The sequence below is a fragment of the Cinclus cinclus genome, chromosome 2 (assembly GCF_963662255.1).
Source record: "Cinclus cinclus chromosome 2, bCinCin1.1, whole genome shotgun sequence".
Classification (NCBI taxonomy): domain Eukaryota; kingdom Metazoa; phylum Chordata; class Aves; order Passeriformes; family Cinclidae; genus Cinclus; species Cinclus cinclus.
In genome coordinates, this window is record NC_085047.1 from 51,930,914 (window position 1) to 51,944,714 (window position 13,801).

At 33.6% G+C, this 13,801-nt stretch overlaps 1 protein-coding gene across 4 annotated transcripts in view; it reads left to right on the forward strand.

Annotated features, from left to right (window-relative positions):
• Nucleotides 1–13,801, forward strand: part of NBEA (neurobeachin) — a 448,312-nt gene that overhangs the window by 200,705 nt on the left and 233,806 nt on the right. For all 4 annotated transcript variants that reach the window (XM_062487643.1, XM_062487641.1, XM_062487644.1 and 1 more), the window contains one exon: nucleotides 5,632–5,693. In XM_062487643.1, coding sequence (XP_062343627.1) covers nucleotides 5,632–5,693 — 62 coding nt within the window. The remainder of the gene's footprint in view (nucleotides 1–5,631; nucleotides 5,694–13,801) is intronic.

Sequence of the window (13,801 nt, forward strand, 5' to 3'; positions counted from 1 at the left end):
TCTTCCCCTCCCTCCCCCCAGACCCCAAATAATTTCTTGGTTTGGAATAAGAACATCTGTTGTTGCTGTTTAAGTTTTGCATGCTTAGCATTTACTTTCAAATTTTTCACCAGTCTTCTATTTTCTCTCCATACTGTCTCCTCTCAGATCTGTAGGGTGCTCTCCAGCACTTGATAATTCATGAAAAACGTTAATTTCAATCTAATTTTCTCTGAATGACATCTTACGGAAGAGAGGGAATCATGTAGATTTAAATTATCCAAATAACTTCTTTTGATCAGAAAAAGGAGTCCTAAGGTTATTTTTTCTTTTATTATAAATTGGACTTAGAAATATATTTCAAGAAATTGTGTGCCAGGTTTTGCTGGCAGAAGAAAGAGGGTTAGAAAGAACAAAAAAATTTTAAGGAAAACTCACATTTCCAACCAAAATATCACCATCACTTTTTTCCTAGTATTTTCATGGCAAAAACGTGCTTTAATTTCTGTGCCCAGTGAAATGTCCTTGAAACTTTTTTGTGCCATTCCTAACAAATGCTGAATAAAGTATAAAGGAATAGTCTATCAAAAATGAAAACCCAATTTGTGAGTGGTAATTACCGGTAGGAAATTCGTACTCTGTTTCATGGCACAGAAATCACTGAGGATTATGGGAAGAGATATCACAGTATTAATTACCCATAATTATTGTGAACAATTTGAAAGAATACAGTTTTGTTTAAGGTACATGAAAGACTATGTCACTAGGAAATAGAGAAAACTTACCTTAGGGGAAAAAAGTTACAAAGAAGAATTACAGTGTTCTTTGATTTTCTTTTCTGTCTAGTTTTAGGTATTTTTGCTCATTTCTAGGTACAATTTACACACTATTCATGTGTAACTAAAATAATGGATTTAATAGCATGTGTGTATCTTTTTCATATAAACATCTTGTACTGTACAATGCTCCTAGAGTTTTTGATGACATGCTCTAGAGTAAAAAAGACCAATTTTTCTCTGTGAACTGAATTAAATTAATTAAACTTTCTCAAACGTTTTATCTAGCAATACCTGAGATTTTCAGATATGCAGAAGCTATAATTGAGTGAAAGATTTCTGCAGGCTCCAAGATTTTGTTAATTACATCTTTTTTTTTTTTTTCCTAAGATGAACGTGAGCTATAAAAACATTTAGTTTTGTTTTTGCTAGTATTACAATTGATTCCAGTTCCAATAAGGGTTTAAGTTGACACAAAGTAAAATCATTGAAGGAAAATGCAGGCAAACCTTGATAAATACCAGATGAAATTGTGGTGGTATTCAGTTAGACTCATACACACATTGTATTAATAATAATAAAAAGAAGTTCAAAACCATGATCTTATTTCATAAGGGGTTTTTTTTAAAAATTGATTTTATCAGTCTACATTATATTTCTTCAGAATGGAAATTCACACTGACTAGTTCAGCATGGTGACTTGGAAATTTTGAACCCATGACTTCATTAATGCCATCGGCATGACTTAAACAGTATAGTTGAAATTAATCTTTTTTTAGACATTAATAAGTCATAGTGAAAAGAAATAATTAGCATATCTTTGGGCCAACAGAAGAACACTGAAAAAGAAGTCAAATAAACCAGAGCATTTCAAGATAATTGCCTGGCATACATCATTTATTCCAGATTAGCCAAGGTCATGCACTTGATGCTCCCAGTTTTTGCATCCATATATGTGGTGGTCATTGTTGTCATCAAATTGCTGAATTTTGATGGCTATATTTAATGGACTGAGAATAGACCATGAAGAAAAGTACTAAGAGCAGCAAATGTAAAAAGCACGCACTCCATTCAGTTCAACAGTGACCTTTTTAACCTTGCTGTATGCAGGAAATATCCACTTGTATTTTAGTAATTGCATTAGCTTCCTTAAATGGCATTTGATACAGATGGTATGGGAAGAACTTATCTGCAGCTGAAGAATGCAGGCAACAGTTTTAGTTTGAGTGGCAAATACTTTTTCTCATTAGAGTTAAGGAGGGGGAAGAGAACTGAAAATAGGTTTGTGTGCTCTCTTCAATCAGAGAAGCCATTATTTTTCCAAGCTTATTCTATCTTTTGTCCTCATTGCATTAAAACTAATAAAGTTTTGCACACACTAAAAACACTGCAAAATGGTAAAGAGGAAGAAAAAATACAGTTGTTAGCACATTTGGAACTTAGAAAAACAATTGGAAAATTGGTATTTATTCTGATTCATACTACAAATTCTATTTTTAATTTTATGAAGAGACCTCAAATTGTTTATGTCTTCTGCACCGTCTGGAAAAGGATAACTTTTCTACCCCTCTTTTAATTTTTGTCTGTCAGAATATAGAATGTGCACTGGGGGAAATTTTTTTGTTCCTGTTCTTTGACCAAAGAAATTACTCAATCCACACAATTTGAACTGCTAGAAGAGAGGAGGGTGCAAATTTAGAAACTGGGAGAGTAATAAAATTCTTATTTTTTCTGGTCTACAAAGGAAAAGTTAAATAGGACAGGGATTGCATTCTTCCTAAACTTACTCCTGCAGCTTTTGATGATGTGGGATCTTCATAATGCCAACAGAGATTGCATTCTGACAGTTTTCTCCTAATAGGCAGAAATGGATATGTCCTCCATTAAGTCTGATTTGTTTTTATCCATTCTCAACTATTCACTGCACAACAACTCTGACAGTAGATTTTGATGATTAATTTTGTTTTGTGTAACAGGAAAAAAAATCTTTATTTACTTCAAATCTTAACTGCTCAATCAGGAAGAAGTGAAAATGGGAAGAAGCACAACAGAGCCCTTGGCAGCTAGGATGGAGGAAATGGAGCATATAATGGAGGGCATACACTTTCCCTCGTCGTTTCAGTGAAGGGAGTCCCTGAAGTAGGATTAGGGGGCTGATAAGTAAGAAATTTATAAAGTGAAATGTAGGCTCTGCTATGAATATTTCACATTTCTATATTCAGTTTTGCTTCAAGGAATATATGATATGAGTACTTATAGGTGAACAGAAAGTATTTCTCTTTCTATTTCCTTCTTACTGACCATCAAGGTGCACAGGATTCTCCATTTTTTGGGCCACTCCCAATTATCTTTATTTATGAGTAGAGAGCTGCACACTTAATTTCTGCAGTAGACTGAGACAAACATCATTGACACAGTGACCTTCTTTAATGAGGCCTTCCTGTCTTTCTCTGTATTTTCATATGAGAAAAGTGCAACAGTATCTAAGATAATTATTTGTTTCTTTTGGACATGGAAACGAGCCTCTTTTAATACTAGTGGTTAGGAGAGGTGTTAATGGCTGTTACCAATGGGTTATTTCTTCAGCAGGCAATTAAAGAGCTGTTTATAAGTAACGGGCCTGCTGATGTGCTAACCAGATGTCAGTTCTGTATCCTTCTCTTTTCTTTTTCTGAATTTCACCAAAATCAGTTTGATTCTCCTTTCTAGCGACGGACTGCTACCTCCAAGCTTGCAGTTGATTAGATGTGACATATATAAAAATTATCAAGTAATGTCCAGAGGAATAGTGAAAAGACATCAGTTTGAGGTCAGATGACCACTTAGAGCATCAAGTAATTAAAAAGTTAGGTAGAGTGTACAAAAATTATTATTGCAAATAGATAATCTTGGTCTAGCAATTCTGACTCCTTCAAACAGAGTCATGGTTTGCAATGTCTGCAGCTTTATGTTATTAGGACTAGATTATTATTGTTATCTGGATGATAATCATGAGTGTTTATTCTAGCTTTGTGCCACTTTAGGCATCTTTGTTTTGGTCCATACTCCAATTTTTTTTCAAAAATTTTTAAGCTGCACGGGTAGCATAAGAATCCCCAACTGTCTTTGAAAGTTAAAGACTTCTAATTTAATTTATTAAGCCAGAAAATATTCATTATGTGTTTCTCTTCAAAGCATATATTTAATACCAAGTTTTCTTTTTGGATACCTGGTGAAGATAAAAAGACATTACTGCTGATGCATAATCACTTTTATGTAATTTAGTTGCTTTCTTTTTCATAACTGTGTATGGTGCTTATTCTGGATACATTTTTCTGTTGATGTAAAATCAGAAGTAAGAACATGTACAAGTTTAGAAGACTGTAGCATGGGGATAGGTTTCCAAGGGCATTATTTTGCCTTAGTCATGTTTCAGTACACCTGAGTTCTGATTTTGAAAGATGAGTGTGTGACAGAAAGGGGGTTATTTTGGTTGGGTTTTTTTGGTTTTGCCTGGTGGGTTTTTTTGTTTGTTTGTTTTGTTTTTAGTTTTACAGTATAAGACGTGAATGAGTAATAAATCAGACAACATTCTATGATGAAATACTTGATGTGTCTGTCCTACCTGCATTGGCTTAACTGTAGAGTTCATTCTTCTGTTTGGATTTTCTTTGTCAGCTTCCAAACAGTGGAGGTAGCCTGCAGGTGATAAGTATCTCATTAATCTTTCTGATCCTCTAGCACCTGAGCATGAGAATAGCTGATCAATTACAGCAATTGTCTCCCTAAATGAGCTTTGCACATCTGCCTCTTATTTCATTAACTGTCTGCCCCTATATCTGATAGAATTGAAGCCTAGTGGCTTCTTACAGCTTGTTCTGTGTTACTGTACAATAAGGATAGGCTTGTTAGCAAAATGGGCACAAAAGGGTATTTATCCTCTACCCAAAATAAATATACATGCTACCACGTAGGAGTGCTTTTGTCTCTAATCACTGTCTGTAGAAACCTTAAAGCACATCAATTTGCTTTCCAGCCACCTATTTAGTCCTTACTTGTAAGTTTATTTGTAAATTTATCCTTTTTATAACACAGCCAAAGTGTTTCCATGGCCTAAAACATCATATCAATGCCTATATGGTTTTAGATAACAGAAACTAGCACATGCGAAGTTAACAGCAGAAATTAAATTTCCTGCAATCGTCCTTACAATGCATCTTTAAAATACATAGACGTGGCATTCTTCTCTCAGAAAGTAAATTTACATTCCAAAGCAGCAAACAAGTATTTGCAATAGTGACAATGTTACTAGGTATGTATTATTTAAATTAAGTACAAAACAATGAGTAACAGACTACATAATTCAAAGTTTAAGAAATGTGCCCTAAAAGTATGGCATTTGATTTCAATAAAAGTAGGATTTCACATGAATACCTCTTTCATTAATACTCAAGCTTTCAATTACCAGATGAAAATTAAAATAATGTCCAAGCAGAGGCTCTATTCTTTGCCTATTATTAACTGATCACTTTATTCTTAAGAATTTACATGATCTACTATTCAAAAGCTATTAATTTATGTTTATTATACATTAAATTGCTTTGGATTATACCAATATTTATTTGTTTGTTTGTTTATTTATTTAAATAACTAAGCTAAATGCCAAAAATAATTTGAAGACATTCTGTCCTGGACTGGTCTAGATTATTCCAGGTGATTCTTATGAACATTTAAATATTCTTGAATCTGAAATTCTCAGTTAATTGTGCTTGAAACTTTAGTCTGTTTGAGTTATAAAAAATATACATTTTATCTATTTTATGGGTCTCTGGAACCATGGAGCTGTAACATCAAAGTATCACCACTTTTTAAACTAATTTTTGATTGTTTATTGCAGGTCTTGTTTGTATGAAGTCAAGTACTTCAGTGGTTGAACTGGTTATGCTGCTCTGTTCACAGGTAAGATGTCTCTGGTTTTGCTTGTATTAATTTGCTTGTGTAATCACTGCCAGCCAGAGAATTGTATCTGGCAGTTTGTTTCATTCTTCCATTTCATTACAAAAGAGAAATACAAATTAGTTTCTTCTGATAATATAAAAATGGTAGATTTTTTTTTTTAGATATACATTCTATAGTTTTTCTATATTCACAGGGTGTTACAAGGTATATTTGCATTTATGATCTAAAAGTGTATGGATGTACATTATGTATTGTCTCTGTGTGAGCTCTCATTCAAGCCTGTTCTTATTCAGAATATGTAAGTAGGATACTCTGGTCATAATTTTATGTTGAAATCTGTCTTTGAATTAGTGATTTTTTTAAAACTTTACTTTGTGCTGACTTTATTACTTTTGATATACATGACATAACATTAAATATTTTATGTAGCTGTCAGTATATAAAAAGCAGAGAAACATGGATTAGTTAGTCCTCAAGAACTGGCAAAAGCAGAGCATTTCTATATAAGAATTCTGTGGTTAATTCTTAGGATTTTAACACAGCAGTAATGGGTTTCTCAGAAATCCAAATCAATTAATGTTTTGAAATGCTTTCAAAAATAAAATATTGAATGCCAAACTAGTTTCTCATATTGTTTGGATTATTTATTTCTCAATTTTCATATTATTTGTTTTGATAGAAGTGTGACTGGTTAATATTGTTTATATACCCTTTTACTTTGAACTGCCAGTAAGAAGTTATCAGCAAACATTTTATATCTTTGTTCACTTTGGAGAATGTAAGAAAAAGATGACTTCCCAACAGATCCAAATAATTTTACAGGTTTTTTATATTTGTCGAAAAACTTATAGCAGCATTTCATTAACTAGGTTCCCCAGAGGACTGTAATTTCAGTTCAACTCAAGACAAATTTGTATAGAAAATGCCCAGGTTAACTTATTATATAATTATCAAAGAAGATGACTACTTTGTAGCTTTTCTTAAACATTCACTACTGCACATTGACTGCATACACCAAAAATATACTGTAAACAAAGGCGTTTCTAGGGACAACAGAAATGAAGATCTACTTTTGAGAAATCTAACTGAAAATAATAAACATTTAGAACTGGTTTTTGGGGAGAGTGTTTCAACTTACCTTCCCTGTCTGTAGGTTGCATTTCTTCAAGCTTGTGTCATAAGGAAATCATTAAATCTTGTTTTCCTTTTTACTTTTTTCCTCTTCCTTTTTTTTTTTTTTCCTTCCTCTTTTAGAGGGATATCAGTTAGGGTAAAGTAAAAGAAAAATACATCCCTGGCAGGAATCCTCAGTGGGATTTGAACTTCAAACCTTCTCTAGCAGGGTACTTGAAAAATTTGTTACTTAATGGTGAAGTCCTGAATTCCAAGAGAATTCCAAAAAATCCATTAAGGCTTTTGAGCTCAATGTTCATGTCATACAACTTTTTTCTTTTCTTTTTAGCAGATCTTGAAACATTTTTTCGAGTGAAAGAATAACTTGCAGTCCTTTCTTCTCTAGCTTTTGGTTTTACTGCAGTTCTCAGGAATAAAGTGGAATGTAGCATTAGGGTCTAGTGTCTTTGATGGCCTCATCATCTAATCATAGGTTTAACATTACTCATTTGCTGGCTCCAGGAATTCCTGCCATTAAGGGCCCTAGAGATGAAACTTTGCCTCAAATATTGATTGAAAGGAAGAGAGAGAAATTTAAGCTCTTTCTGCAATGCTCTTTCTTTAGACATCTCAGTAAAGCTCTGTAACAAATGCAGCAAAAATCAATTTGTTATTTTTATGACTACTATGCATGTTGGGTTTTATTTCAAATTATTTTAAAAATAAGATTCCCTTTACACCTGGAATAATGGGAAGAGCCTAATAATTTTGAAGCTTCAGACTTTTATTTATTTTCTTCAGTGTTTGCTTGGAATAGCACTTTTCCATCTGCCTAATTACTTGGGGAAATGGCAAGCTTTTAGTTTTTATACCCTATTTGATACTTCAGGGTTGTTTCCTTGTCTTCTAAATATGGAGGATTTTGTCTCCAGATGTCCATTTATTAGTAAGTACTTCAGGAGCTGGTGCTGTAGTGTCTGTTGGGGGAGTCATGGTGATTGTTTCTACAGGATCTGGTCAAGAGGGGGCCATAGTGGTGCAAATTGAAGTCTCCTCCCCTCACCTTCCTGACCTCTGGAATATTCTTCGGAGCAGTAGCATCTCCACAGAGCATAGTGGTTAATTCCATAGGTGCAAACGAACCAGTCTATACTTCTATTCATCTACAGGGAAGATTTAATTTTTATTTTTTTTTTGGCTATTTACACTTTAAAACTATCTGTCAAAAGAAAGCATGAGATAAATGCTATGAAAATACTAATGCATGGAGTGGCTAGAAGAGAATGACAGCCAGATATCTCATCCACAGCAAATGAGGATAAATCATCTCTATATAAAGAAGAGACAGTGCTACCTGAGTTTTTCCTTATGACAAATCAAGCAATATGAGCCAGAAAGACTATATAAAGTATGTAGTTTGTGGTTTTTAATAATCCCAATGTAAATAGGGCTTTTCTTCCTAATATGGGTAAATACTTCATATTCCAATTGGCATTTTGCAGATTATGTGGGGAAGTTTGAAATGCGTCGCTCAAAAGATAGATGACGATAATAAAAACCTTTGAAAAGTACAATTGTTTGCACAGAGCAGAGAAACATTAGACATTGAAAAGGAAAGGGAAATGCAAAGTTTGTTTTCCTTTCATTTGCTACAGCAAATTAGATGCTTTTATGCTTTTTATGTTGGAAATTCCATGTTAACGACTACAGATTAGCAAGGATGTCAGAATTTTTTTTCTTATCTGAGCTCCTGAATAAAATCAACATTGCCAGAGGCTCACAACCAAGGTATGGTCTAAATTTACATGAAATATCACATTACAAATGTCTGAAGGTACATGTCATGGATAATTCAGTTCATATGGGCAGCTTTTTAGGCTCTGAGGGATATGCAATCAAGCCTTTCCCCCAAAGGAATTTGGAGTTTCTGTGAAAAATACGTTTTAACTTTTAAAGGAACTCTTGTGTGAATGATACATCATTTGTAGGTTTGGGAAAAAAAAAAAGCACTAGTCTGTGTTTTCAGAATCTTTCTTGTTATATTATTATATTATACTTTTTTCCTAGTAATACCTACTGCGCTGGATTAAAATTTTGGTTAATTTGAAGGCTTTCTTTTCTGTATTTCTTATATGAACCATAATCACACATCCAAGTACTTCAAAAAATGTCTAGATAATTGATAATAAACATGTAATGATTTTCACTTTTCCTAAAATAGGCACTTTTATTTGGATTTGATCTATTTTAACATAAAATGGATGAAGATGTGTTACATTTGACAAGATCTGTGCTTCATTAGCTGGTCTTTGTTCCCTCAGCCTAGTTGAGCATATCACAGCTGTGTTGCTGTTGGAGTGGCAGATTTCTTCAATAAGCCATGCAGTTTAAGAGAAATGCATCAATTTTTGCAGTGTAGTTCTTTCTTATATCAGATTTAGATTTCAATTACTTTTTTTTCCATACTCTTTTTTTCTCTTTTTTCAGTCCCTTACCAAAACACTACAATTGTTTCTAATTACTTCCAGATCTTTTGCAGATTCTTCTCTTTGGGGAGACAGCTTCTGATGAAATTGAGTAGTTGTGTCCCAAAGGAGTTTTATCTTATGCCACTTGTACTTTTCTGTACCTTATCTATTAACAAGGAAAATTTATATTCTTAAAAAGAAAATACTGTCTTATTATTTAAGACATCTTATTACTCAATCTGTTTAAAAATACAACTATTATACGGAGAAATACCTCATTGTCCTAAGTCACAGAAAAAACTCTCGTTGCCTATATTAGATTCAACTTTAATTATACTTCTTGTTCTCCCTTCAGAGGTATTCCTAGAGTTCTAATAGTCTATAATTTTTGTTAAATAAGTGATAGCCCTTTCAGAATAACTGTGCTATCAGAACAGTTACAGAAGTGTTTGCTGTTTGTCTTTTTGACACCAACTGCAATAGGAAAAGCTGAAGATACGTAAAAAAAATAATTGCTTCCCTTAAATCTAAGGGGGGGAAAAAAAATCCCTGCAACTTAATCTACTAGGAAATTAAGTTTGATATATCTTCAGTGAGGAAATTAGGGTTGGTTATGCAAAATCCTATGAGGATATAATTTTTCTATCTCTCTATTCCTTACCATGGAACAAGTTGGGTGTTTTGCTTGCATTTTCCCATTTGTTCTATTGCATTATTCCACTGGCTCTTTGTACTAGTGGAAATATTACATATATATTCATTTTTTATCACTGCAAAAGTCTGAATTAAAATGTTATATTATAGAGGGGAATGATGCATAGAAACACACGTGCAAACATAGGGAAACTCGTTGTTTCAATATTGTTCCAGCATATCTTTAAAACATTTATCATAACAAAGTTCTGTATCTGCTATACTACTTCCACCATCCTGTAACATCTTCTCTGCTAATCCCACTTTCATACCATACTTACAAGACTAACTCACAAATGCATGTGAAAACTGATCAGACCTTTGTTCCCTGGTTTAGTAGGTTAAGCTAAGAGCCTTGACCAAAAGCCACCAGAGCTACTCAAAGAAAAGGATTCAGGATTGAAAAATTTGGAGCACAGAGTGGAAAAGGGAAAACACAACTTGTGTTTTCATGGCAGCAAGATGTAAATTCAGATCTCTGCATCTAATGGAATCATATTCTTGGGCTACAGTTTTAGTGGTCAGTTTAGGCTTCTCTCTGGCCAAGATCACACTTGCAGATATATCATATCTTCTCCATGCCTAGCTCCATATTGCTGCTGATCCCTTTCATCAGTGTATTTAATGGTTGAAACAGTCACATCAAACCAAAAATTAACTCTGAGTAAAAAAGTTATTTTCAACTGATTATGCTTCTAAGGTAGCCATGAAGCCAGTAGCTTATAGCAGGAAGCAGATTGGGGCTCTAGGAAATTCAGGCTGCCTCTGTGACAGTCAAGATACAATAAAGGAATTTTGGCATTTGATGGGAGAAGTTAGAGCAAGAGCAAGAAGTTAAAATGAACAAAAAACTCCAACAGATTTTCATATGCTGGACAAGGCACTAGAAACGCGTATGAAATTGTCAGCAGTGTCATTCCAAATTGAAGCTCTGTATCTTCAAATTTGCCACAGGTTCAAATTTAAGATCAATAACTGAAATCTTTGTAGGTGAAGCGAGTACTTTCTATAATATTCTCATCCTATTTGGACTACATAAAGGCCCATGTGTCCTTGTGCAGGATCAAATATGGTACAGCTTAAACACATACTGAGGTTCTAATGTTGATTTTGGGCTCTTCATAATTCACCACATCGTCTATACACAAATAGCTTGTTATACACATGTAGTGTAATTTCTAAAATGTACTCTAGTACAAGCTACAGAAGAAGCAAAAAAATTATCCCTTTTTATGTTTGTTTGTTTTTCTCTAAAATTAAGTGGTTTTGGTTTTTGTGGTGTTTTTTTTATCCGCCCCCCCCACCCCACCCCCTCTGCATTTGTCACCTGCTATATGGAATTCTAGTAAATAGTCTGAAAAACTATTTTCTAAAAGGTAATAGTTTTTCATTTGTTTTTTTCCTTTTTTTTTCTTGCATTGTCCATGTGTGGAATGTCTTCCAGACCAATCTGTCTTCATCTCTTGATCATATGCTTCTGATAATCTAGCTTTCAAATGGAAACCATTAGTATATTCTTTCCTACTTGTTGAGCGATTTTACTTTCTTTATCATTTTGTGAGGTGTCCTTACAGGTTCCCATACATTCATAAAATTCTGTGTTTTAGTAATAAGCAGGATGTTTTCTTTTTCATCTTTTACCAGAGTTATGAAGGAACTTCTGGTCCTTTCTCTTGCCTTTCCTTGTCAGAGTACTTTTGTCAAAAAATATTAAAGAATACTCAGCAGTGAGATGCTGATCTGAGCAACTTCAGGATTCATTGCAAAATAGGCAGAATCAGAAAACTGTAAGAATCAGCTTATCCATATTTCATGTGGCAAAGTGTCTTCCCCTGATTTCTCTATAAAGCTGCCTACACAATTGAGAAGGATCTTGGATCAGGAGGAAATATCTAAAAAGTCAGTGAGTTGGTATTTGTTAAAGACCTGAGAAAGGATATAAAGTTCATTACTGGAGCCCATCATTATTAATAAATATACCATAGTTTTCAGGGGGTTCACTATAATGGGATGTTCTGTAATGGAGACAATATGAGGAGTACTTTTCTGTACATCCAAAGATTGATTGATTGATTGATTTTGAGAAGACTTCAAATAAGCCATCTATCTCTAACATCAAAGAGTGGTTGAGTAAAAAGTGGACTAGCATCTAGGATTAATTGCCATGCATAGCATGCATGTTGTTAATAATAATTTTGGCATCTCTTAATTAAAAAAAATATTTTTCCAGTGAGGAAATAAGCTCTAGAAGTTGTGGAGATATATTTATTTTGTAGCACATATCTTTTGTCTGTGTTAGAAGATATGCAGAATTTCTACAGCATGATGAAGACTAATTTTCTAAATAAATTTGACCATTTCCCTAGTGTTGTTTGAATAATATACATGCTTTTGGAACTGTAGATTTTTTTTTTCTTTTTTTCTTCCGAGACACCAATGAAATTGGTATTTACCATTCCTCTGGGAATGTTTCACTTCATTTTCAAGATAAATTGGACAACTACCACAGGTGCTCAGAAGGGCAGTGGTTCTGTGTGTTTCCTAGAAAGCGAAAAATTAGCATATTATTTCAAGTCAAGAAAATAGAGGGAAAATGAGGCTGCAGTCTTGTGAAACTGTAATCTAAACCTTTCTATTAGCCTTGTTTTATTAAATTCATATTCACATGCATAGTGTTATGAAAGTTTCACATTCTTTTCCTTTCTGGGATTTGGCCAGAGTCCAGGAGTATTCCAATACTTGCAGATTTTCCTTCCAGGAGTATGTCGTCAGTCATTGTGCAACTGGCTTATTGTGGGAAATAGCCACTTTTAAAATGGATGACTGATTACAAAAACATAAAATTGATCTCAAAATTATTGAAATAGTAGATCAAATATACATTTTAGTTATCCTCTATCAGCAGCATGTATGTGAATGTGAGAGAATAGTAGAGGCAATGTTACTGGAATTCTTAGATCTGATACTCATTCCCAACAATAATACAAGGTTTTCAGACTCTGATATCTTTTGGTAAATTCTAGGACTGCTAGGGACAGTTCTATGATCTTAAAAACAGTATAATCACCTCAAAAAACTATGCGTCTTGAAATCAGTTTTCCTGTTTTTACCTGCTTTTTCCTGCTTTTAATAAACATGGTTTTCTGCCATAAAAAAACCCACAAAACATTTCGTACATCATGTAACATTTCTTTTGAATGTTCCCTCCTAAATGAAGTAAAGCAAGTTATTGGCGATTTTTGGATAAGACGTTATTGGTGATTTTAGGAGGTAACTCCACAACATGGTGCTCAAACCTGAGCTAAATTATATGCATGTTGTGAATTGCAAACACATTTTTATAGTTTCCATTTCTTTCTCCAGATGAAAGCTAGCACCTGTTCAGCTCCATACAAGATTTTCCACCAAATATATTCAGGGTCTAGAAAGAAGAAAGTTGGTATAGTAGAATTTTATCTGTCTCAGTAAGTTTTAATTACAATGCAGTGATCAAAGAGTTGAGGTGTTGACTGAATTATCAACATCTTAGACTAGAAAATTCACAAAATGTTCAGTACCAGAAAAAGAATTAACGTCAGATACATTTAAGAAATGGAGAAGTCCAATAAAGATACAATTGATTGACACAGTAGCACCTGTAGTTCAAATTGTAAGCAAAGATTATTTGGAAAGAAATACAATATAAATTGGAATAAGTTCTTAACATTCCAAGTCTAGTTGTTCCTTTTTCACCCCTCCACTACTTTTTTCCAGGGGAAATTTTCTGCAATCAATTTAAGATGCCTGGATTGATTTTTCCCTTTTTACTTTTTTTTTTTTTTTGTGTGTGTGTTT